The sequence below is a fragment of the Bemisia tabaci genome, chromosome 3 (genome assembly GCF_918797505.1).
Source record: "Bemisia tabaci chromosome 3, PGI_BMITA_v3".
In the NCBI taxonomy this organism is placed as follows: Eukaryota; Metazoa; Arthropoda; class Insecta; order Hemiptera; family Aleyrodidae; genus Bemisia; species Bemisia tabaci.
This window is the reverse complement of record NC_092795.1, coordinates 63,148,370-63,175,133: the sequence shown is the minus strand read 5'-3', so window position 1 is coordinate 63,175,133 and position 26,764 is coordinate 63,148,370. Positions and strand designations below refer to the sequence as shown.

General features: G+C 37.4%; 1 protein-coding gene and 1 long non-coding RNA gene across 9 annotated transcripts; one reads left to right on the top strand and one right to left on the bottom strand.

Annotated features, from left to right (window-relative positions):
- The first annotated feature begins 1,605 nt into the window (after positions 1 to 1,605).
- On the top strand, positions 1,606 to 10,800 carry LOC109039899 (uncharacterized). Of its 8 annotated transcripts, none has more exons than XR_011899640.1 (6): positions 1,621 to 1,754; positions 3,362 to 3,650; positions 4,384 to 4,601; positions 7,093 to 7,825; positions 9,253 to 9,491; positions 10,506 to 10,800. It is a non-coding gene; the product is annotated as an uncharacterized lncRNA (long non-coding RNA). The 8 variants fall into 8 exon arrangements; XR_002009763.2 differs by having other exon boundaries at positions 4,330 to 4,601; XR_002009764.2 differs by lacking the exon at positions 1,621 to 1,754 and adding an exon at positions 1,779 to 2,296 and having other exon boundaries at positions 4,330 to 4,601.
- Positions 10,643 to 20,603, bottom strand: LOC109039905 (hypoxia-inducible factor 1-alpha inhibitor). Its single transcript, XM_019055626.2, has 6 exons — positions 20,352 to 20,603; positions 19,250 to 19,494; positions 18,242 to 18,390; positions 17,592 to 17,737; positions 16,831 to 17,004; positions 10,643 to 15,839 (listed from the first exon to the last, which is right to left on the bottom strand). The coding sequence occupies exons 1-6, from the start codon at positions 20,484 to 20,486 to the stop codon at positions 15,687 to 15,689; spliced, it is 1,002 nt and encodes a 333-aa protein (XP_018911171.1). The 5' UTR covers positions 20,487 to 20,603; the 3' UTR covers positions 10,643 to 15,686.
- Positions 20,604 to 26,764: the final 6,161 nt, after the last annotated feature.

Here is a 26,764-nt window from a genome sequence, read left to right as displayed (position 1 = left end):
GCTGGAACGGACTTACGCGGAGCCGTAACTCCGCAGATCTTCTTAAGCATGTCGATGGCCATAGTGGGAACCACGTACCTCCATTCTCGAGGTTGCAAACTTGCTGTCATACTTTAAAGTTTCCTTGGAAAACTATTCAACGTAATTCTTGAAAACGTCCTTGAATATTCTTTCTCGTTAGCAGAATATTCTATAACAATTTCAAAGTGTAAAGATGGCTTGTTTTTTCTCGAAGAAATAAAACGGGAGCGGAAAGTTTGAAACAACGCGACGGAAATACAAGGTTATGCATTTTAGCCATCGATATTTGGACGTATTTATGCTTAAAAGAACTATGTGCATAGGATTTGCGTTGAACATAGTTCTTTTTAGCATAAACATGTTCATTTCAGTGTGCCGGTGGGAAGACTGACTAAGTTCAGCTCCTGATGGTCCGCTTAAGGAAGGAAATACTTAGATTATGATGCATCCCCAAAAAACTGCCCCTCTATGAGAATCCGTGTACCTTCACATGCAACCAACAATAGAAGAGGATCGATTTTTCTCTACTTCAAAGAGCTTCCGTCAATTTTTCTAGATTAAGGCCAAAATCATTGGTGCCTAATATTTTCGTGATTTTAGAAATGCAACGGTGGATTGCCGGTTACACATCAACCTGGAAACTATCATTTTCCTGTTTTTTTTTTTTTTTTTTACGAACTTGAGAACTATTATTTTTTATCTTTCAAGGGTACATATTTATAGAATGAATTAGGGTTTTTCGATGAATGAGGGTAAGGCTTGAAACTTTTGTGTCTTTTATCGCCGTGATAGACGGCGCACAGTGGATCGAGTCAATTAGAGAGGTCGGACATCAAATTTTTTACTAAAACTGCCAATTTTTATGCTTATTTCGTCACATTTAGAATTTCGAGGGGTTATTCTACAAGCAAATTTCACGAGAAAACCAATAGAACCGCTTTCAGAACATCGACATTTTATATAAACGGGGTTATAAGCGTTTGAAGTTTCCAAATTTTGTCCGACCTCTTCCACTGACTCGTTCCTTTGTGCGGCGCGACGCGAATGATGCTTGCAGACTGATGTCGTACAAATTGCATACACTGCGTCTTGAAGGCGTTTGCTTGTTTGACTTCAAAAGTCCACTATATTTACTTATTTTAAAGCCATTACAGGTTTCAATTTTGGTCCGCGGTAATAAAATCAAGTTCCATCATTACAAAACTTCAGGCATTTGAAACCTAGGTGAGTAAATTTCGGTGACTTATTTCAGTGTTCTGAAAAAGAAATCATGGGCGGATCCAGGCACCTTTAACGGAAGGGGCGGATTTTTTTCTAAGCCCGTTCTCTTGGGGGGGGGGGGGGGGTGCCGGAGGAAATTTCGGAATTTTAAATAATCTAATCAGCAGTTCTCAGTAAATTTCGTCATGAAGAATCAGCAATTAATTATAAGCGACTTCCCTTCTTCTTACCTCCGTTTTTTTCTCTCTTCCTTCCTTTATGTTTCCTTCTTTATTTTGGGCGAACGGGGGGGGGGGGGGGGAGGCGTGCGCCCTCCTGGATTCGTCTTTGAAAGAAATCACCTAAAAAAGCTGGAAAGCTTTTGGACGGATTGCAGAGATGGCAATATATAATCTTATCAATGTCAGATTATCGGCCCGACGAGCGGTCAAAAAACATTGTCCTGTTTTCGGCCCGTCACAATACTGTCTTCAAGTTGAGGAGTCTGCCTACTTTTACATTTAAAGGACGAGGTAATTTTGAAACACTCTAAGATTTCGAAGGGAGAAAAGAGGGGGAAAGGGGAGACAGGATCTCCTGGCTAAATTTGGAAAAAAAGTGGTCATTTTGTACATCTTATGAAGCATGAAAGTGAGAAACCTACTAGAGCTATTCTATTTTGTGCCTATTTTACTGCCCCTTCATTATTTCGGCATTTCAGTGGACGAAATTGTTCAGTTTGGTGTCTTTTTGTCCCTAATTTATGGAATGCCATACTGACTGTAAGCGACCCGATTACTCAAAAATCTTACCCCCTAACTTTCATCCCCTCAAGTTTTTTTTTGAATTGCTCCGCTGGAATGGTTTAAATCGATAGTGTAAAGTCTGCCCTTAATAGTCAATTTTGATCTTCATAATTCCATTCATCCTGTTACTAAACCTCATTTCGTCGAGTTCGAAGGAGAGTGAACTTGTGTTGTGCCAGTGCCATGTCGGGAGGGACACTTGTAAGGAAACTGATCTACAGTGATAACGAAGGTGAACTGTGAAAGAGGAACGCAGCCAAAATCTCAAAGTCAGTAACAAATTTTACTATTTTTCCAGTTATAACCAGGATGATGCGATCAACATGAATCATAACAAAACGGCGTTAAAAAATTCAGCTTAAATATTCCTGGAAATCAAAAACTCAAACTATACTGAGTTGGGATGGGGGGGGAGGGGAGGGGGCGTAATTGTTGAGCATGTAACTTGTGAATATTTAGAATCAATGACGTTTAAAAATGAGATCAAATTCTGGAAATGCTTCGAACGCAAAAGTTCGGAAACATTTGAGGAGATCCTTCCGAAGAAAAACGCGGTTTTTAACCAAATTATTCGTATAAGTATTGAGCAAATATTGATACAAATGATTTCCACTGCCTTAAATTATAGAGCTGTCGTGTTACGCGAGATCACAGCTCTGCCGAGAGGTTTTCGTTCTTCGTACAGAAAAAAAGATCAAAGCTTTCAGACAATTTTCAGGCAGTTTCTGCAACGGTAAGATTCATAATAGCCGTGCGCGGGGTACAAAACCTACCATTAAGACCTGTCGGTGTTTTCCCAGCCGTTAAATTAACTGACGACCAGAGTCTGCAGACATTTTAAAAACGCAAAGCACTTAAGTCAATCCGTGAGATGCGACTATTTAAACACGTAGGAGCGATTGTTGCCTATCCGCCGTAAATGAAGGCGAAAAATGCATCGTGCCACGTAACGTGGATCTGAGAGCAGATCACTGACCAGATAAGTATACTCCGATGAGTAGATATTGCTGTCTGCGCAAGTAGATGAAAGAGTCTTATCGAAAACAAAGTCAAGTTGAGAAATGGACCTAAAAGTGGTTCGCCTTCATTTGAAGAAGTATGCAAAACTCTCTCTCAATCGTTGAATACTCCATCGTCAGGCTGTTTTTACCTTTTGAGAGGCCATTCAATTTAAAACGGAGAAAATACCACTGAAAAAGATACGGTAGTGTGCTGTTTGAGAGGTTATGCACGCACTGCTATACTGGTTTTTCATAAAAACATAAATGTATTACACCAAATACTTAACGTTCTAACCAGTCTATACCAGTCTTACAGTATATCACATTCTGCAGGAGCTCGAGAGATGACATGGCTCTACGACCTACCTCTACCGTTCCAAGTACCATTTGCCAACCTTGTTAGCAATCCCGTGTGGACTTACACGATGTACGCTCAGTTTCTCCTTTACGCGTTCATACTGGTCACGCCTCTAGGATTTTAAATGTTTGATGCCTTAAGTCCTTAAGTACTCTTTGTCCGGAGGAAACTAATACCGAGCACTTCGCATAAGATCTCCGATACGAAAGGAAGAGTATCGCAAAGATCTAATTGACTCGTCTCTCTTCTGAACTAACAAAAAAGGTATAGAAAGCCTTAGAGAGTTCATCAGATTCAGTAGAGTTCAGTTCAACTTCATCAGATTTTAATCACAGTGAAGATACATTAGAGTTCTCTTCCGACCTCTTGCTAATTAATTGTGGTCCGCCAATCTTAAGTATACAAAAAGTCTTCGCCTCTAACGTATTCTTGTTTAGGCTCAAAAGACGTAGAACTCAAAGATGGCAACGAGTCCGATCAAAACTTTTGATTTTGCAATAAGTGTTGATGACATTTGATCATCGAATAAACCTGAATTTTCCTCCTTTTTCGGAATTTTGTCGAACCGACGTCGATATTCACAAACAATTCATGTATAAATAAATAGATAATAAAAAAATGCAATCGCAAATCACAATTTTTGAGTTTCACTGTGCATCTGATTCAGAGACAATGAGAATTTTTAGAATTCTGCTTTCGTGTGTTACTCGACAAGGTAAAAGTATTTCTTAGTTTTTTTTTCTTTTTTTTTCTTTTTTTTCTTAAATATTATCCATGGTAAGAGGTTCAATGTTGCAACTTATTATTAGGAAAATACTATCACGTCGTATGAGTAACGGATTCGTTCGATTTTACGGGAGAGATCTGGATTGAGGTTTAAAGGATAGTAGTTATGCTTTTAACAAATGTGCACATGTACTAATCATTAATTCCAATTCAACAGGTGTTGAGGAATGATAAAACTCTTCTACCTACCCCTACCATTTTGCTTGCCCAGCTTCGGAGGCCTCTTTCGAGATCCGGATTGGACTTGGACCATGTACGGACAGTTCCTCCTTTACGTCTTCTTACTCATCAATCCTGACTTAGGATTGTAAGTTTCAATACGGATATATTGTCTCCGGAGTGAAATCATACAACTTACCCAGCAATCGCTGATATAGAGGGAAGAGTATCCGAAAAAAATTGAAGACTCTTCTAGACCATAATGTAAAGGTAAGATGACTTTGAGAGTAAATTAAAGCATAAGGGGCCATCCATTAATTATTTAAGGCACTTTTTCCAATTTTTAGACCTACCCCCCCCCCCCCCTCCTCGTAAGGCATTGTGAGGCATCCCTTACCCCCCCCCCCCCATTCCTCTATAAATTGTAAGGCTCGACTGAACCTTCTCTTTTTTTTCAAGAATCGCAAATCCAAGCGTTACGTTTTCTTTTAGAAAAACCATGAAATTTTAGGCCAACATTTTTATTGGTGAAACTAAATTTTTGAAGTAAGTTTAAAAGAAATATTAATGATACAGATAGTTTAATATACAAAAATACGTGGAGCAAAATTGAAGATTTTTTTGTCTTTGCAATAATTACAAGTATAAAGTTGACATTAGGATGAAGTCACTCCTCATCATCCCGCGGAGTGGAGAAGTGGGAATCAAGAGAAATGACAGGATCATGGTTTGATCGGTCAGCAATCGGTGATGTACAAAATTCCTCTATTTCATCTTGAGAGAGCCTCGCCAAGTTTAGCCCCTTTTTTTGGATACCCGAGTTGGTCAACGGGACAAGGCTCAAATGAATGCTTATGGTGGGGCAAACTTCCAGGCAAAGTTTCAACTTGAAGTGACACTTCGTTGAGGCTGTACAGCGTTGCCAATTTTTCATTTTTATGTGCTACAATCAAGGAATTCTGGACTAATAGTCCAAAGCATCATACATAAACAGACCCCCCTCCCTCCCCCCTAAGAGCCTTACGTAATTTATGGACGGCCCCTAATAGCTTTTGACAAACTATCGAATTGTTAATCTTGAGAGTTTCAAACCCCCTTAGCAGCGGAGATCGTAATGAAAAGCGATTTTATCGATTGGTTATCGCGATAATATTGGTGGCTATAAATCGAGATATTATCGCATTAAAAATTGCAATATTTGACGATTAAATCGCAACACATCGCAATTTTTGGATGAATTTTTGTCGATAAAATCGACATTATATCGCCATTTATCGCGATTTTTACTTCGAAAATATCGCGATAAATTGCCGGGCGATAAAATCGCGATTTTATCCCGATAAGATCGAGGATAGTCGCTGAGATGTTGACGATCCTAGCGATTTTATCACCGATAAAATTGCAATATATCTCGATTTTTCCGTTGGCGATCACGATCATAGCAATTTATTTCAAATACATGGGAAGTCTATACTTCACAAGGGCTAGTCGCAAAAAAACTAGGAAGTGGTTTATTCTGAGCAAACCATTACAGATATCGGAATACGATTTGCAAGAACTTGTGGTTAGTGTTATCAGTTTTCTAGCGAGCCCTCGTTGAGCTAATTTGGTGGAAAATTCGCATATCTGCGGCGATTTTTCGGCTACGCGACGCGTAGAAAACATTTCTCCGTAATTTCGACTTATTTTTCACTCTCTAACTCTACTGCTGAAGGTGGTTAATTTTTAAATTCATTTTCCACGGTTGTGTCTCATTACGAGTTATTCTGACGTCATCATTTGAATTAAGTTCAATTCATACAGGACGCATCCTTGCACAATGAAAACCTTAAAGAGATGCTTTCAACCTCATCAGACAAATTTTCTCACAATTCCTATAAATATTTCACCCGACGGCGACGGTCTTCTAGGGATGCGTCAAGTCAAATTATGTAACCAAATTAAGCTGTTCTGTAAAATAAGAGATTTCGTTTAGTTCCGCCTCAATGTGGTGATCATAAAATAGGCATTACGTGAGTCTTAACGACATCAGATTAAATCTGATAATACAATCACAATATTTTCCTTATAATTACGCCAACTCTGATCTATAACTTCGACCGGTCGAAGTATTACCGTGTTTTTGCTTTGATCAACAAAGAGGTTTCCGAGAGCAACTCCTAGATTCATACTAGGGATTCATGTAAGTATCCGAGACAGATTTTTCATATCCCTCTGTGTCGTGTAAAATGCGCTTTTTCTCGGCGAGAGCATGAGTGAGACAATCAAAATGAGATGGTTGTCACCGATACAAATCATAACAATATAAAATCATAAGAGTTACGCGTGACGCATTGCCATGCCAAGAAAGAACGCCGTATGAGCCTTCAGACGTTGCCAAGTTTCCTCCGATAAAGACCGAAATTATTGAGGTAATTGTGAATATTATTTTCTCCAATTTTCAGAGATTTATGCACACAGTTTAATCTAAAATATCTGAAAATTTCAAGGAAAAATATGCATGAATTTTCTCAAAAATACTGGTTTTATCAAGGGAAACTTGGCCACTCTCGAATGTTCATACGGCGTTTTTCCTTAGCACGGCAGCGCTTAACGCTTGAGCCGCGAAGCGCTTCGGGGAGTTGGAGCGCGGAGCGGTCAGGCACCCTTTAGTTAATGAGAACTTCTCCTAGCATTTCCCGAGTTTGAGAAATTGATTCTTACATAAAATAAAAATTAACATATTAATCTACTCAATTTTTGTTTTTCCAATCGTACTCAGATATCTCTCGGCGACGACGATGGCAGTGATAGACTTGGAGCCACCGACACTGATCCCCATACCGATTCCGATTCCCTACAGAAGGTTCAGCTTCACCGAAATGTGCGAAATAGTCTTATTTCTCTACCTTTTATTCGCTTGATGTCAACACCAAACGCAGCGTTAATTTCATCGCGTGAGTTACAGTTGTGGCCGGATTTCACTTTAATTTCAGACAATTTGTGCATTGTGTTTATCTCGAACTCAAACCAGAGACTACAAACCTTTAAAAAAAAAAAATACTTCCTTCAGCAGAATGAGGAAATTTTTCGGGCGACTCGGACGATTATCTTTCGTCCCCGTTTTGCTACCCATTCACTTTAACGGTATTTCTTTTGATGAGCTTATTCAATTCGGCTTATTCTTGTACCTACTTTTCGGCACTCCATATTAGTAGACCCTGAACAGTTTGATCAGTTGATCGCTAAATCGACCGATTAACCGAGAGGGAAATTCGGTGAGTGAGCAATTCACGAGCATTCATCTCTAAGAAAATACCTGTGTCTCTTTGAATTCAACTCCGGTGGAATGGTCCAATCGATGGTGTGGATTGTCGATTTTGACTTCATTAGTCAATTTGTCTTATTCCTCTACGTACTGTTCAGAGAATGAGACTGTATCTTGACAAGGACGCTGATCTGCAGTGATGACAAAAGTAAACTACGGGAAAAAGGAGCGAAGCCAGACTTTTCAAGTTAGTGACACATTTCCATACTTTTCCCCACTTGTGGAAAAGCTACTACGTGCTATCTGTTTCTGAGAAAGTTTAAACCTGAATCTAACGATAAATACTCCAGTCTTGTTACTTCATTGAGTATAACATTTTATTCCAGCAGAATTGAAATATGTAGTTGCACGAGGTCGGAGTGAGCTGGGCTTCCTTCGGCGAGGCAGTTTTAAGTCGCTTGCTGGGTCTTGGACAAACTACTGATCCTTTGAAAATTCCTTCATTTTTTTGGGTATGCAATTTGATGTTTAAATAGTTGCTCCAAGTCGAAGCGTAATGCAGTATCGGCGCGCGGGAGCGCTCTCGATTATTAATCTACTCATGCACGCTGTTATGCCTCTTCAGTTCTTTTTGTAAAAAATTTGATTTCTCCTAAGTCAAAATAGTTGCCAGAGGTTACAGCTAACTGTCGCATTGGCGAACGGCGGCGCAATAATTATAAGTACAGTCTGTTGAGGCATGAGTCGGCGGGTGCACAAAAAACGCCTTCATTTTTCCGTGTATGCAATTTGATCTCTGGAAAGTTAAAAGAGTTGCTCGAGGTGGAAGCTAACTGCGGAATCGGCGCGTAGCCCGTAGCAGCGCTCTCTGTCATTATTAGTTTGTTGGAGCACGAGGCAGCGGGTGTAATGAAAAAGCCTTCATTTTTTAGAGTATGCAATTTCATCTCCGAGGCGTTAAAATAGCGGCTCGAGGTCAAAAATAACTGTGGCTTCAGTGTTGGACGCGGGCGCTATCAATCATTTCTGCTGAGGCAAGAATCAGGAGGTAATATGGACCGATTTCATCAGAAAGGAAACAACCCACATTGAGTTGAAATTGAGAAAAAGAGGTTTGAAGTTTTATTCCTGCATAAGGCTCAATGTAAAAAGTAAACTTTAACCCCTCTTTTCAAATTTTTTTTTTTTTATTTTTTAGATTTTCAGTTTTTGGCAGGAGAAAATATACGGCTAGTGCAACTCGGTCTATATTATCTCCGAGTTCCCTAATGCGTTGGGTTTCATTGTGTGCCAAACACTTGGGGAGTTGAATTTTTTTTTTTTTTTTCACCTTTTTTTCTTGCTGAACCCAGACCCAAAGGCTGATGTAGGAAACTTTCTTTGCAAAGTTGATGAATGTTCTTTTTACTGAGCTATCAATATGCTCCTTAAATGAAAAGAGAGAATTGTTTCTCCTCACTTCTTTACATTGTCAGTTACAGAATTCAAAATATAAGCCACTGATACGACGCGGAGAGACCTTTAAAAGCTTTTGAAGACCCTCAGACCTTTCAGAATTTTCATAAGAAATTCAGAGATAAATTCTTAGAAAAAGTTATGATAAAGGGTGATTACAGCAATGGGAGAACCACTTTTTAATATTTTTTTACTTAAAATGGCAACTTCTTTCAACAGATTCTCGCCATTCACCAGCTATTAAACCAACCCAATTCATAGGATATTTGAGAAATGATCAGGTTCTTCCTCACACCTTTTGGCCTACCATTTTCCTTTTTGATTGGACCAGGAGATTGGACTTTTACAGAATACGCAGAATTATTCCTTTACGTGTTCTTGCTGCTAAATCCGGACCTGGGGCTGTGAAGCGATTATGCCTTACAGTCATTTCTTTCCAAGGAAAAAAACCATTTCAGGTAACTACTTTTTTTAAAGAGAAAGGTTTGATATCCTTAGAGAATCAACATATATCACACTTAAAGAGCCAAAGAAGCTTTACCAGCTTCGGCCAGCTCGCCAATTATGTCGAAACCTTCTGAGCACTTTGAATTAAAAAATTTTTAAAAAAAAATTAAAAAATGGGAAAAAACTAATAGGGGGCCATCCATAAATTAGGTAAGGCACTTTTTCCCATTTTTAGCCCCCCCCCCCTCCCGGAGGGCACCGTAAGGCATCCCTTACACCCCCTCCAAAAATTACGTAAGGCTAGACTGATCCCCTCCCCCCCTTTCCAATTATCACAGATCTAAGCATTGAATTTTCTTCTAGAAAAACAATGAAATTTTTTGGAGTGAAACTAAGTTTTTGTACTAAGTTCATGGGAAATATTAATGATACAATTAGTTTAATAAACAAAAATACGTGGAGCAAAATTGAGGATTTTTTTTCTCTTTGGAATAGTTTAAAGAATAAATTTGACATAAGAATGAAGTCACTCCTCATCATCCCACGGAGTGGAGAAGTGGGAATCAAAAGAAATGACAGGAAAATGGTCCAATCGGTCAGCAATTTGTGATAAGCTGATTTCCTTTATTTCATATTGAATTTTATTATCAACCTGACAAATGGATTTTTGCATTTTCTTTAAATAAAGACTGGAAAGCTTTTGTAAGGCTTAGCCCTATCCCCCCTCCCCCTCATAAGGCGCTGTAAGGCTTTTATAGACCCCCTCCCCCAAAAAGCCTTGCGTAACTTATGGACGGCCCCTAATTCTTGTCTTAAGAAATAGATGTTTTCTCGAAGAGTAGAGGAAAGGTATGATTTTGAAAACATAGAAAAAAATTTCAAGTACCGATGTCCTTATGTCGAAATCTATAAGCCCATAAGAAGAAGATCGTTATTTCCCAAAACGATTTGAATTGGGATCTTAGAGTTGATTGTTCTGCCATGGAGTTTTCCCTCAATTTAGATAAATGCACTTTTTTTTAAAGGTATAATCTGACCCGATCATAGCAATGTGACACCGAAAAGAGCCCTGAAACCTGCCATACAACCTGAAGAAGATAGACCTTTCACTTTTTCTTGCACAAGATATCTTCAGTGGAATAAAGCGTAAGAATATGTATCAGGAAAGGTGATTTACTCAAAGATGAAAACAAAAACTTGCCATAATTTCTTTACATGACAACAGTGCGTCTTCATGATTTCCACTAAAATACATGCAAAAATTGAGGCATGATTGTTGAATATCTCATATTTTTTGCAAAATAAAGATATTGCACTTAATGCTATGAAATGATTTAAGCACCTTTCCTGATTCCTACTGCCAGATTATTATAAGTTTGTTCGCTCTTAGTTGCTTGTGTCTTCTATACTGCTGTCATACTACTAAAATTATGTTTGATACAAGGGGATCTTACCACGAATTGTGCTGTTATGTAGACAGTTGTGAAAGTCTCTCAAACCTCCTTAACCTATTTTGGTCCATCTGAAAAAGGAAACAAAAAAGAAATAAAAGATAATATGAGATTGAAGTGTGTAAGTTGTTCCAAGACAAGACCTATGATTTCAGATAGAATCAAACGATACCCGCTACATGACAGCAAACATCAGTTCACTCGAAATGAGGGGGTAAAGTTCTTCATCAGATTCTCATTAGGCATTGAATGAGTTATAGAGGACATTTTAAAATTACTCATCACATACAATGGGTTTCAGTGCTTCCAGGAAAATCTAGAAATAGAAATAGAAAAAAATGTGAAAAATATAATTGGATGCAAATGTGTGAAGTCAGCTCTGTAGCTTCAGAGATGCTTCAACTTCAGGAAATGCTGAAATATACAGTAATAAACAAAAAATTAAGGGTAAAAACATTTTAAAATTCAATTTTAATCGAACATTTTTCGATTATCTTGGTTAAATGCGGGCGCAGTTATGCAAACCAACACAATCCTCAAAAACTTCTATTGATACCTCCCAAAATGAGTTTGTGGCATTACAGCTGTAATTTGGTTTGCCTATGCTCCACTTTGAAGGCGTTTTATGCAACTACGGCTGCCTTCGAACACCTTTTATTGCGGTTGTACAGTTGTGCACTTGTGCACGCAATAGTGAAGGCAATTTGTGGCGATGCGAATTTGAGTTTTTATTATTATTATAGTGTAAATAAAAAATTAATTTACACAGTTATTCTAGGTTACACATTGGTGTAGGGAGATAAAAAAAGGACAGGAATTATTAACAGAAACACGTTAAGTTGCATCAAGTTTGAACTGAGAAAAGAACGTTTTGGAGTTTTATTCCTTTATGAGACTCAGTGTTGGGGACAAAGTTCAACTACTATTTTCACGATGAAAATATTTTTACTCGAATTGAAGTTTTTGACAGGAGAAAATTTATGACTATTTTATTTCAAATCCACTCCTAACTTATTTTTAGCAGAAATGTAACTTAGTGCATTTCTGTTAAGCAGCTCTGTGCAAATACATTAACAGAAATGAAATAAAGGAAATTTCTGATTATTTCCGTTTGTAACGTTATTTGTGATAGTGCCGTAAAAAGCAAACAGTTAGGATCCACTACCATATGTCTTGCCGTACTTTCTGGTGCATTCTAGTTAACTATATCATGGGCAATGTTTGAATACTTACGCATCATAGCCTCAGATTATCAAACAATATTTGCAAGCTCATTTAGTATTTAAGTATGGAATTTTAGTCTTTTTTCTCGAGACACTTCTAGAAATTTATCTCTGTATATTATAAATGAATAGATCTTGAAAAACAAAATACCGATTACCAAATTACCAAAAATGATTTTATGAAAACGCTTATTGCTTCAAGTTCTAACCTGTGGATTAATTTTAAGAATATTTTTGACTTTTTATTATACTGATGCTACTTTTCACTTTTCCTAAGCTGTTTCACCGAAGTAAAAGATTTTTAGGGGAGGGTGGATCATTGCTATTAACAATTTAATTACTTACTTTTCATCATTAGCCTCATTCTTGGGAATAACTTGACAATTTCTTAAAAATTGGAACTTTTTTTGTCAAATCAAGTACACAGTTAGGAATATTAACAAAGTTTTTTTTAGATATTGTGATACAATTTTTCAACTAGGAGAACTGAATTGATCAGGTAAAGTGCAGCCCATCAGCTGTTATTAACCATTGTTGGCGATATAAATCACATTATTAGAAGTAAACATCAATTAATAATATTTGCTTTAGGATTTGTGTGCCCCTAGATCAACCTGGTTTTCTCTTTTTCTAAAAATGTATGAAATGAAAACACAGTGAGTAGTTGACAAAATAAATTTTATTCGTAAAAAATTGTTGATGAATGATTCGGTGATATTAAAAATATACTGAAGACTGACAATAAAATTTCCAAAATTACAAGAAAAAGAAAAAAACAGCGATAGATTTACTCATTTGCCATGGCACACCTACAATACAGCAAAAAATACTGTATTCATGGTAATAAAAACAACGACCATTTGATGAGTAGGAAGGAAAATTATGCTTCATCCCTTGATTCTTTCATGCGATTTGGGATGAAAGTCCCTTTGAAGCAAGAGGAGTGTAATGGAGATGTTGGATGTGTGAGGAATTTGCGATTTGACTGTTGATTCTTATGTAAAAGTTCGCAAGAAAGACGATGGTGCCACTGATTTTCTCTGAAATCAACTCCCAAGCTCAAAAAAAGCTCTCAAGTTGAGGCCAAAATAGAGGGGATATCCCACGCTTTCTTGGGAGTCCACCTTTACATCAAGACAAACTCTCCATGCAAAGATAGGGAGCAAATACACTGACAGGGCTGCTACTTTATTTGGGGACTCTAAAACTGAAAACACGGCATCACTGCTAATGTACTTGCTCCCTATCTTAGCATGGAGAGTTCGTCTCGATATAGAGGTGGACTCTCAGGATAGCATGGGATATCTCCTCCATTTTGGACTCAACTTGAGAGCTTTTTGGGAGCTTGGGAGTTGATTTCAGAGAAAACCAGCGGCACCATCGTGTTTCTCGCGAACTTTTACATGAGAATCAACAGTCAAATCGCAAATTCCTCACACATGCAACATCTCCATTACAAATAATTGTGATTATGCAAAAGTTTATTAAAATCACCATATTATAATAGTCATGAATTTTCAGGGAGAGGTCAGGTACAGATAAAATCATTTACCCAATTAAAGTCTTGGAAGGGGCAGTCAACATTTTCAAAGATAGGAGTTAGGTACTGTAAGAGCACGTAATTCCCTAATTTATCAACCTTCTTTTTACCGTGCAGGTGTAATATTTAACAACTCTTTAAGACTTTAACGCTTTAAGAGGTAAACATTTGAGTAGTGATGATGAATGGGTGATAGACTCAATATATAAGATTAGAGATTGTATAAGTGCGAATATGATAACAAGTACCATCATAAAAGCCAACCCAATATTTGAATAAATTGAGGCATATTTTCTGAGCACCTGGAAATGATCCATTGGTTTGTGGACAAAAGACCTTTTTTAATTTTGAGATGAACACTTGTGTACATAATGAGCTTATTTAGTAATTTTTAATGCTCACATTTTTTTAATAAGGAGATGGCTTGAGTTAACAAGAATTTTCCCGGTTTTTTTTAACAATGTTACCCTGCAGAAAAACGAGTTTAAAGTTGCGTATTTTGAGCTCCTGTTTCAATGGGCAATGGCAGAGACAACCAAGATGATGTTTGAAGCATCCCTCCCACTGCAATTTCTCATTTGCCCAGGTGATGCCGCCATAATCCATGGTCCATGTAATGAAAAGAACTGCACAAGCCATAAATCACAGCAGAGAACTTGTGCTGTCAGAAAAGAGATCACGGTGGCAAGGATATTTTCAGGAGCTTTCTTAACAATATATGCTTAAATAGAAGCTCAAAATTCGCAACTTTGAACTCGCTTAGCATGATTTGACATGATTCCAAGGATCAGGGAAAATTCCTGAGACCATATGCCCTCTCTTCTTTTCAAAAATATAATAATTAAAAATTACAGAACGAGTTCAAACTTTTCTCGGGGAAAAAAAATTAAGACAGGTCCTTTTCCAAACAAAATAACGATTTCAGACACATAATGACACGAAATTTTATGACCCAAACAAAGTGAAATTTTACTCGCTGGTAAACAGTGGCTTTCACTTCAACAGCAACGAAAGGAATAAATACATTGCAGTACTACTTTTTGCGTTGTACGATAATTCAGTAATTCTCTTGAGTGTCACATAAAAATCACCTTAAAATATCGCCTTTTACGACGTATAGTGATTAGGTTTTCCTAGCTTCAAAAGCTTTTCCAGGAAATACAGATGCTCGAAAAATTTACATTGACCGTATTTCCATTCTTAGCTACAATCTTATTGTTCCGGAAAAAAACCAAGAGCCAGAAAACTACCTTGAACCTATCAAGACGATTGAAGGTCATTCTTTGATAGTATCATGCCAAGGAACTTTGGTTATGTGTAACACTAGGTATAATTACAAGGCATATAGTCGATTTTTGGGAAAAGATCGATCTCTTCATGTACCGCTTTATCATTAATTTTCAACAGTAGCCATTAGGACTCAGAGTGCCTAAGGATCTTCTCGGTATTAGATACAGTCATCCAAGGACATGATTGTAATGATTAAGATAAAAAATAGATTTTTTAAAAGAGGAGGCATACAAGAGTGATTAAAGGGTCAAGTTGTTTGATTTGTCTAAAATTGATTTCACAATGATTCCATGCAGTTAGGCTTTTCATAGCCTAGGGTTAAACCTTCGAATGGTAGATAGCTCACCACAAATAAAAACAGCCCTCCATAAAAGAACTTGCAATAGTTTACGAAAATAGATTCCCTCTTTGGAGGAGTCACTGAGTAATTGGACGTATTTGTGCTAAAAGAAACTAAATAGAATTTTCATGCAATATAGTTCTTTTTAACATAAGTATGTTCAATTCTGTTTTATAGCTCATTCATATGATCTGAGTTTCACGTCCTAGAAATAAAGAACCTCTGATTGTTAGTTTAGTACTAACTTAAATTAACTGATTCTGCAGATACAGGAAAAACTTGAGGAAAAAAAAGAGGACTTTTAGAAAAATTAGGTATTGAAATGATTGATACCTTGACAAAACAGGGGCTTGTTTAATACTTCAAGAGTACCTTCCCAAAGTCATTGCTTTAAGAACGGAGCTAACTTCTTTCGGATCGCGCAGTAATTCTAACAACATTCTCTCTACGTTGCGAGAAATTATAACCTTTTGAAAGTCCTTGAGTGGGTAGACAGTTTCTTTACGTAGATTGTCCTGCAACAGAACAAAAGCAGAATGATTAAATTTGATCCATTAAAGCCATGAAACCAAGCCCCTCTTGAAATGGAAGAATTCCTTAAAAAATTACTTTAGATGGTATTCAAAGTTTTGGACAACTCTTAATGATAATAATGAATTGATCTTGGATTTGTCCATTTTTGAAGGAAAACATCACTTATTTTTCTGGCAGCCAGTTTCAGAGAATTCAGCTCGTCTATAAATATCAAGAATTCTTTTTATTTTTTTTTCATTTTTTTTTTTCTTTTTTTTTTGGCTTTTAAAAGATTTTCTTGATAACCAAAATTACAAAAATTTCTTTTGACTGCACTTACACTTCAACATTATTGAATTAACAATACCTTAAAATTCCTAGTGAAATAGTAACTGAAAAATGCATAGACTAAAGCAGGATCCACACTGTTCTGGGAGGGGATCAAAGCCAGAAGCTTTAAAAATTAAAATGACTTTGATGAGTCTCTATGCAAAACTGATGGAGATTGTTTAGCCTGGGCAGCTGCATGGGAAAAGTTTTACTTTTTAGTGTTTTTTTCTGGGTATGCACTACCAGGGACATCTACTTTCTCCCATTACAGATTGGCCAATTGATTCCAGATGGGATGGGTTCTTAAAATTCTTATTTTTAATTATTCTGGCGGCTTTGATTCTCTACGAAGCAGTGCTACTCAGCACTATTCTGCATTTACATTATGTTGCTCACTGTTGGTATTAAACAGATTAGTCTTCTTTGCAGGTTACTTAAAAACACATAGGAGGCTTTGAGCTTAAATGGAACCTTGAGTAATTTTTACAAATTGTCTCTGTTTGCCTTTTATTTTTGCCTTCTACTTCCATATGCTTCCCTGTTTAACATATGATAACGGTCCTACACTATAGGACATAGATCTTCTTCCAAAACTCTCAATGTAGCTATGACTAGTTTGCTTAACACAATTCAATTTGTTTAATGCGTCAGAAAAATACTCACTTTAAACCAGAAGCTGATTGACAAGGTGGGGCCTCCATTCATCATTGATTCGACATGATGAAACCAATAATTGGGAACATACAGGACGTCCCCAGGTCCAAGTATTGCTTCCATTCCTCCTTCAATTTCCCGAAATTTAGGAAATTTTTCGAGGTCAGGATTTTCAAAATTCACCTGCAAAAAACAAAAACTAGACTAAGTAAAGAGTGGAGTCCAAAGCGATGAAAAAAAATTTTCACTGATTCTTACGCTCGAAAGAACTTGCTAATTGAAATGAATACCCAAAAATTAAATCAAATTAACATGAAAAACTAATCATATACTTCGCAAAACTCTAAAGATTGTGCAGAATTTTTTACATGCAACACGAGTCTAAAGAAAGCCTGTGTTTTGGGGAGGAAATATTCATTGAATTTGCTTTGGCTTCTGATGATAAAATTCACAAAAGAAACTTGCTACAAGTAACAAGTAAGTCACTGAAAAGTTACTCAATCTTGACAGCATTCAAGAGAAGATGAATCCATTATAAATCTTTAATTCCTGTTTTCTAAACTTAAAGTAGGTAGCAAGTTTGCAAGAGGCAAAACAGAACATGTCGAATCAGCAGAAATTTCCCATGTTGTTGTTATTGAAGTACTTTGAATGAGTCATTGAAGCTTTAAAACCTCTTGACAGAGCAAGTACAAATTTGAAATGATAGCTAATAAAATTCCTATTTTTATACCTTATTGTTAGATGATAAGGTTTAAAATTGAAATCACCTGGCTTTGACGGTCGCATGGATGATACAGGGGATATGGATACAAACACTCGTACTGACTGGGCGGAAACAGAATAAACCTTTTGTACCCATGGATTTGGGCAAAGAGATTGTGCTGTTCATCAAAGTGACACGATGTGACATTGCCTGGTAATAAAGAAACTAGTTAGAATGTGTGAAGAAAAAAATCTATGCAAGTAAAACTTCTAGGTGTGCCATTTTGTGCTTACATTGCATACTTGAAAAATATTCAGTTTTTCCTCCCACTTCAATAAAAAAAAAATATTTTTACAAGAGGTAGAGGAATACACTCACTTAAATTTTCCTTCAGTTCTAGCAGCTGGCAAAAAACTGAAATATTAATGTAAAAATGCGTTTTTCAGTTTCGTTTGTAAAAATAATCATAAGTACGGAAGCAGATACTGAGATGCATTCAATCAAAAAGTTCTGATCCACTGAGGTTTAAAGGTAAGGCAGGGAGGACTTGTTCTTTTTTTTTGGCTGGTCCTGATTACTTTCTTAGATTTTTGTTGCAACAATAATCAGGACCAGCCAGAAAATTATGTCTTTACTGTGAATACCACTGAAACTGATGAAGTTATGAAACTATTCCCTTTAAATTGAGGTGATAAAAAAAAGCTGAAAACTTACCATCCATAGCAAGTAGAATAAGATTTGACGTTAGAGGTCCCCACGAATAAACTTTCCGTTTGTGATTAATCCAATTCCACTTGAATTCATCATAGTCTTTGACTAGACTTGCCTCAAGGCAAGATGAGAATTTTTCCTGCAGGTAGAGCCTGCAAAGTAAGATAATTGAACAAAGTAGAAATTTGATGAATGAATATAGCTTTGTGATAATTATAAGGTGGACACCTTTGTGCCTGCTTATCCTGTGTCTAAATTTAAACTGTGTTTAAAGTATTCATAATTTCATTTAAATTCCTAATGGAAAAGTACAATATGTATTAACAGAACTATTTTTCTAGTTTGATGAAACTGCTAATCTTGCTGATCTTGAAGGGAACTTGGAGAAGACCAAGTATTCCATGATCTGGAGGTATAATAATGGATTTTTCGGATAAGTTTGATTTGCATATAAATATAAATACTTTACCCCTTACATTACATTGGTGGAGTGATCCTTTGCACAAGTAATAGCGTGGGTCTTTAATTTTATATGGTGCAACAAAGGATGACAGACTCAGCCCAAGAGAAACGATAAATGATGACTCAAAGACAGAAAGGCTTTAAAAAAACAAAAAATCAAAGCGCATGACACTTTACCTAAATACACCTTCATATTCCAGTGGCAAAAAAAAATGAAATGAAAAACAAAGGAAAAATGAGCTGTTGTTCTCTGTTATTGCAAAACCGCTGCTTTAATGGTCAGGCAGCAACAGCGATTGACAGCTCATTTTTTCCTTGTTTTCATGTTTCTTTTTCTTTTTTTCCTCTTGAATGTGAGGGTGTAACACTTTAAAATGTATCAGTGTTGAAATTTTCCTTTTTCCTGACATTTCTCCAGATTAAGTTGTAGTTTGATGTGAAACTATGCTCTAGGTTAAACAGATACATTATCTTTATGTTAAGTGCTTAGTGACTAAAAATAGCATTAATAAAATTACTGAAAATTCTTGTTTAAGAATAAAAATTTACCTGTCATCTCCAGGCTTCCATTCTCTTAGTCTTTTTAAAAAATCAGAAAATTTCATCACAGTTCTTTTTGTTAAGGGAGCATCTCCGCTGTCTTTGTTTACCATTTTTGCATTATGGAAAAGAAAGTTATGGTCTCTGGAAGCTAAAACACTGACCCTGCGGTTACCAATCACTGACTGTAGATAATCAGGCGTCCATTTCGAGGCAGGAGCAGCCATTTTGGAACCAGTGATTATGACAGGGCGCTGGAATCAAGCAAAAACAGTCTTTTGTAGATGATTACAAGAGCAAATTTCTTTGCTGGGAGTGTTCTATTAGGCATGAGATTCAAAATTTCGTGACAGGTATACAATGAGGTGACAGTTGATCAAATTGACAAAAAAGATGCGCATTTGCCCTTCTGGCGACAGGTGGAGATCACTACTTTTCTCCCCCTTCACTTAAACTATTTACAGCTGTCCAGCAGCGAATCTATGATAAAACTCCCAAACTATGTATCTCGTTCGCGATTTTTCAAAATTTCCTCTCCCATTTTATTTTTTAAAGGAGAACAACTTGAAAAATGTTTTGACGATTCAGTATCAGAAGGTAAAGCAGGTTAGAAGCAGTGAAAGTCCACTTGAATGATTGTTGGCCTTCCGGCCCATTTTCTTTGATGTCCATGTAACTTAAGCACTTAAGTCTATTGCTGTAAAACTCTTCTGATGTAGAATTAATATTCCACTTTTGAACTTTCGGTGGAATGATACCTAGGGAACTATCCTACACAGCAAGATATTCTCTTTCACAAGGAAGAGCCAGCGGAAAGTCATGCGATACATCCTGTATTTTCTAATAGGGATGTTAAGCCCTCGAGTATTTGCCTTCAGTTTTGACCACTTTGCCACCACCTTTTGTCTAACCACATTATAGAGTACAAATGATGCGGTAATCTCTTGACGTTTGACGGGTGAATCGATTAGAGGAACCGTCCGTCAAAAGCTTAACACTTAGGATGGTGTAGAGACACCGGCAAAGATATGACAGCACAGAGAGGGGTCATTGATGGCCAAAAGAAGGATTTTGAGAGGAAAAATGAACGGAAAAACACATTCTAACTTACATTTTGAAGTATTGTTGCATCAAGGTTAGGATCATCGAAAGGTACCTTAGGAACTTTGTCTAAACAGAAGTTATAATTTCTGAATTTACTGTCCGCGGAGTATTCAATGTCATTGACACGTCTTTCTTCGTTCATACTTGAAAAATAAGATACAAATTAAACTCGAAGGGCAAAAATCTCAGGCACATCGCACAAAAATGAAATGAACACACGAAGGAATCGAAAATATCGGTAGTGTAGTGTTTACATTTGGCCATTTCCCGTTCCGGTTTGAGAAGTTTCCGCTGGCGGGAAAATATTTCGCGCTCTTTTTCAAATTGTGTGGCGCGTCATTTGAATTTGCGGGCTTCTTCCGCGGGTCCGTCTTTTGACACTCTGAAGACAATAGAACTTGAAGGACACCGTGATGAGTTAAAAAAATTTTCTCGACTGGTGTTCCTATTTTATCTTTTCATATCACTCTTATTTCACACTTTGGGTAACATTATGAGTCCCAAGGGCAGAATTGTACCAATATGAAGTGAACGATGCCTAAGAAATGGCAACACCTGTGGTAAAAGGTTACAGCATTCATTTATAATGAATTTTGATCAATCTAAGAGATAGTGCTTTTAGTTATTCATTTTAGGTCTATATTAAACTCAATCAAGTTTATTTAAAAGTTACCTGACCGGTGACCACGTCTTAGTTCAATTTTTGAATACCTATACTTCCTGCTTACTCTCACCGAAATATATAATTATGTCCTAATTTTCATAGAATTTTGTAGGTAACCATCAAAAAGGAGGAAAACATCCAGGTATATCTCGGCCAATTTGTAGTAAGGGGAACGGAGAGGAGTTGAGGGGGGAGGGTGGAGAATGGTACCTAACTTTTACAATCTAAAATTTACCAATGAACTTCGAATTTTACTTTAAAATCCAGGTTTGCCAAAAAGTAATCAGGGCAGGTAAATCGGGCTTTGTACCGTCGCAAAAAAATTCCTAGTAAATTTCGAAAAATTCGCAATAGCTCGCAAGTAAATTACTAAATTTTAGGATTAAATTTTGCAACGTTGAAATGGAATTAAGCCCCATTGACTATCACTCCATGTATACACTCTCATAGAAACAGTCTGCTTCCTTCTTATGATCGAAGGAGTTTTGCTCTTCATCTATTTATTCTTTCAATGTCTTAGGAATAAACTGTTCTCTCTTATTAGCTCTTATTAGTGGTAGCACATATATACTGCCCACTGCCGTGCTAAGGAAGAACGCCGTATGAACCTTTAGGCGTTGCCAAATTTCCTTTGATAAAACAATAGGTAATCCCCTGGTAAACTTATGAATATTTTTCTTCCAATTTTTCAAAATTTTTTTTTCGTAATTTCACCTGCAGCTCCTGAAAATTTCAAGGAAAAATATTCATAACTTTCCTCAAAAATAAACATTTTATTGAAGGAAATTTGGCAACTCTCGAATATTCATACGGCGTTTCTCCTTAGCACGGCAGTATAGTTCGTCGCTCTCAAGAACATGCACCGTCTGGCCCGCGCGCAAACAAACAGAACATTCAACGCACACGCATCGGGCAAAGAACCGGTTTTGCGGTTGGCGCAGCTCTGCATCCATCCATCCATCGGCGTTCTAATCCGGAGCCAAGCTAAGCGCCGTCAATTTTTCCGGCCGAGTGAGGAAAATGGTGGGGGCACCGGATTAAATTTTGTCAAGAGTGGGTGTTGGGAATATTCCTGCCCCCACCGTTCCCCCTCCTGTCCACAGTGCGGCGCAGGAGGGCGATCCCGCTCGAATTATTCACCCGCACTGTTGGCAAACTTTGAACTTTTATACGTAATTTCTTTATAAACAAAGGGTGAACAGAATCTGCAGAAAAAGATGTCTTTCTGCCTCGATCCTCGAAAATTTGAGAGCCTGGAGCATGAATGCCTGCTAGCCCCCTAACCCGATGCTCTTTCAAGAGTGCGGTTGAATACTCAAAGGATTGAAAACCTCACATAACACAATAAAGCTTGAACTGCTGACTGTAAGTTAATAGAACTATCTCTTTTTTGTGAGTTCGGTGTTACAATGAACATAAAAATCTTATGCATAGCGTTATACACAAGAATTGGGGGGTCTACAGATGTTGAAAGTTGCATAATACGGATTTTGATTAAAATATTTCAAATTTTCCGTTGTAGTTTTATTCTCTTGAGGAAAATATTTTAAATATTATTTGCTAAAATTTTGAATATTCAAAATATTCTGTGCAGAACAAAGAAAAATAGACAATAACTCCGAGAAATCATTTCCGTTGATTTTTCGATGGAAAAAATAAAATTTGATACGAAATCTACAACGTCACATATCGAAGTACGTGTTCAATCAGTCAATTTTCACCGTTGAAATTTTCGTTGCAGAAATTAATACATCTGCGGGAAAATAATATATAAATAAATCAGGTTTAGTAAAGTTGATGCATTTCTGGGCGTGTGTACCCCGGAAAACTGGTTGTTTTTCGTTTACAATCAAGAGAGGTAGACTTCCTCTCTCTTTCTTGAGCTATACTTCGTCCATTTAGCTGCACATTCTGACTAAAAATTCAGAGGAGGCAGAGTTGATACGACGTAGATTTAGAGATCGCGCGCATTGCTATTTCGCCTTCAATTTTGAGGTAGGCCAGATAACATTCGCCATGCGACAAACGTCTTCTAAGTCTAACAGAAGACTTGTGTTTTGCTTTGTCATCGAATCCTCCCTCTGAATTCACATTTATAAACTCCAACTCAACGATTTTTATTCTCGTTCTGTTTTCCTCTATTCAAGGTATATCGACAGTTGATTTCAAAAACTGCATATCTCCTACTGCGACATTACTAAAGTCCTCTTGTATTTTATTTTTTTAAAAGAAAATTGAGCAAACTTTTTCCTCGATTTTTTCATCGTCCAAAATGATTTGATCCAAATTTTTTGTAGAACACTACTATATGCTCCAGAATCAATGGCTCAATATTGAACTTTTCGGAATAAGTACTATACATTCAATCCAAATCCTTGAATAGCACTATATCACTGCACGGAGTATACTCGCTGGCCTACCCTGGAAATTAAAGGCGAATCAACAATTTCCTGGCCTCCATACTTTCTTTGCGCCATCTGTGTTCCCACCGCTGCTGGCAGTATTTCTGCCGTCAAAGTTTCCAAAATTTCCCAAATGATTGAGTATGGTGTTGCCAAATGTTGCCAAATGTGCCGTTATTTTTCCGCTTATTTTAATGACATATTTTTGTGGGTAAAAGAGAGAAAACCAACCTGAAATGTCTACTAATAAGGCTTACGAGGGTATATCTGGCCCTCTCATAACACCTCCATTTTAAATACAGTGTTGCCAACGCGCCTGGAAAAAACAGTTTTTTTAGCAATAATTCAAGGATTAAAATGTAAAGATTCACGCAAGCTCGCTCCAAAAATCGACTGTATACTTACAGATTCTAACGATGCATATTTTATTTTTTAACTCTGGGCCTAACAAAACTAAGGTCTATCCTTTCTTTCATTCCCAATTTCAATGCTGCGTGAAATGAAAGCTGAAAAATTCAAATATACACTATAAAATAATGAGGTTTACTAGGATCAGCATGAGAGAAAGGACGAACACTTGGATTTGGTCATATTACAAGTCTTTAATAAAAAGGAAAAGGCATTTCAAAAAATAAAAAATTCAGCACAGTAAAACATCACCGAAAATTTACAGCAAACTTAAACTTCACAAGAGACAAGAGAAAAAAGAAAGATAAAAACAAAAAATCCATAAAAATACAAAAATAAAAAACACAAATCCATAAAAAATACACGACATTTTGTCAAATCTTCGTCTGAGACACGTTTGTTTGCGAATAGTTCTGCGGAGTTTCCCCTCAATTGTTGTAACGCACTCCTTTTTCGATGCCCGTGTCCACAAGTCGAAGAGATCTAGTCCAGGCGCCTGGTAGCTAAAAATGAGGCTACCTGGAATTTCGGGTACACAGCGATTTTTTGACCTACTTTATGTTTTTTGGGTCGCTGAATCCGAATCTGAAGTTTCCAACCGCGTATCTGGTGAGCATATTCCGCCATTTTGAAAAAATGGCCTAAGAAGGCCTTTTTTGCGGTTTTATTGATATAGCGGCTACGCAGGAGAAAAAGTCCCGGATTGAGTTAATGTTTTGAATAGCTGACATAATTTGAAAGAAAATGGTGTCTACATATGCTAGGTTTGCTTAAAAATTGAGGAAGATCCAGCATCGTGAACATCGCGCCCATTCACGTTTTCGCGGCGCGCCCGTCAACGCGCGATCCGGCTCGCCGCGCGCGGTCAGCCAAGTTCCGAAGCGTTCCGAAGTTCCGAAATCCGAGGCTCCTCAATTTTTGAGCATACTCAGCATATTCATATACCATTTTCTTCCAAATTATATCAACTATTCAAAACATTAACTAAATCCGGGACTTTTTCTCATGCGTAGCCGCTATATAAAAAAAACCGCGAAAAAAGGCCTTTTTAGGCTATTTTTTCAAAATGGCGGAAAATGCTCACCATATATGCGGTAGAAAACTTCAGATTCGGATTCAGCGACCCCAAAAACATAAAGTAAGCCAAAAAAATCGCTGTGTACCCAAAATTCCAGGTAGACTTACCAGGCGCCTATCAGAGTTTTTCAGAGCGAGACCTTGAGACAGAAAAAACGATATAACTTTATTATTCGCAGCCAGACGCAGATGGGACTTGAAAATTCAGAATCTACAGGAAATTTGCAATCATTATCACTTGACAGGAAAATAGGTTATTTTTGGTTTTTCTTAAAAACGTCTTTAAAGTTTAAATAAGAGGGAAGAATATTAAATTAGAGTACCATCGAAAAACGTGCTCAAAAGTAATGTTTAGAAGTTGAAAAAATAATTTTTACGATTAAATCTTAATTAAATAACTTACCAGGAGTGTTTGTAGCCATTTTTATCACCAACCGGACATTTGGTACCGTGTCAATCAGCCTTGATCACTGCTATCACAACACTTGCGCGTCATCGGCTACCAGTCACCGCGCGCGGAGCTTAAATCTCATCACCTCCCCTCACGCCAATTCGATGCAAATCGCCTTACCAAGGACAGGAGTGAGTCGTAAACCGACGTTTTTGGAAATGGACCTGGTATTTTGCGTCCGAAAAGTCTCATAGAATGAGTCCTCAATTTTCCGTTATAATGTCTACAATAATCCAAAAGAGCTTTATTGATCGTCTGGGTGATGAAGAATCAAAAAATTTACCTTTGACTTTAAGAAGAGAATTCTATTCATCTCATGTTAGGCAAGGCAGCCGTAAGTTCAATCTTCTACGCGCTTGCTTGATTAGGTTCTCAACAAGTGATGAGCAAAATGTAGGGTTTGGTCGCGTGAACGGAAAAGGATATACCATCCTGCACATGACAGCAGTACGTACAGCTCAATCGCGGGATACTTTGGGCTCGCACTGCCTGTTTTGTCGGAAATAACCTTAATTTGCCTATATTTTGCGACTAGGAACTACAACCTGTGATCACTTTAGTAACAACGTATGCACCATTCGTTTCCCTGTGCACATAAGTGTTTCCACGAATGAGCCAGATATCATAGTTCCTAGTGGCAAAATATAGTCCAACGTCTGCGCACTTACTCCTCTCGTATATTTCAAGTAGGGCAACTTTTGCGGCTTTACCGGGATCGTGCGGTTCCCTTAAATTAGATTTGTGGAATTTTTAGCAAGGATAAAGAAAACGTTGAGCGAGGAAGCACGCTTTGCGTGTGGCGCACGGAAATCTGCCAGCTCGCGAAGAGATGTTTTAATTGGAGGGGTTTTTCTATTTTATTTACCTATTTTTTCTGGCGGAAAATGATTTAAAAACAGAGAGGCGTACTGATTTTCTAAACTTATTCGCTCACCGCGGACTTGAGACTTTTTTGCGAAGTGAGGACATCTTGAAGCTGAGATTGCGAACAATTTTTTACCCCTATCAACTTTCTACATTTTGAATTTTTACGAAAAGCCATTTTCAAAAGGTTGGCCGTTTCTGTCTTGGCCGTTACCGCAGGAAAGCAGGCCCTTCCACGATTGCTTTTCGGTTGCACGGAAACAAGTAAATTTCTTATTTAACAATTCGATTGCTAAAAAAAAAGTGACTGCAACGTGTCAACGTGAATTTTACTACAAAAAAAATGCTACTTTTAACCACTAACCACGGGGTTGGTTAAAGTAGCATTTTTTTGTTGTAAAATCTACATTGAAACATTGGAGTCACTTTTTTTAGCATTTGAATCGTTAAATGAGGAATGTAATTTTTGGGTGTGGACTTGGCAGCGGCGCGCAAGCTGGAAGCTCGCGACCAAGACCGCGAACGGCGAACGCAAATGAGCGGCGGCGGCGGCG

What these genes read in the sequence shown, in the direction of transcription:
- LOC109039905 (XM_019055626.2), bottom strand. Translation starts at nt 20,486, where the DNA reads ATGAACGAAGAAAGACGTGTCAATGACATTGAATACTCCGCGGACAGT. An exon ending in ATGCAACAATACTTCAAAAT is followed by an intron (nt 19,495 to 20,351) that starts GTAAGTTAGAAT and finishes GCTTGATTCCAG; the next exon opens with CGCCCTGTCATAATCACTGG. An exon ending in CATGCGACCGTCAAAGCCAG is followed by an intron (nt 17,005 to 17,591) that starts GTGATTTCAATT and finishes TGTTTTTTGCAG; the next exon opens with GTGAATTTTGAAAATCCTGA.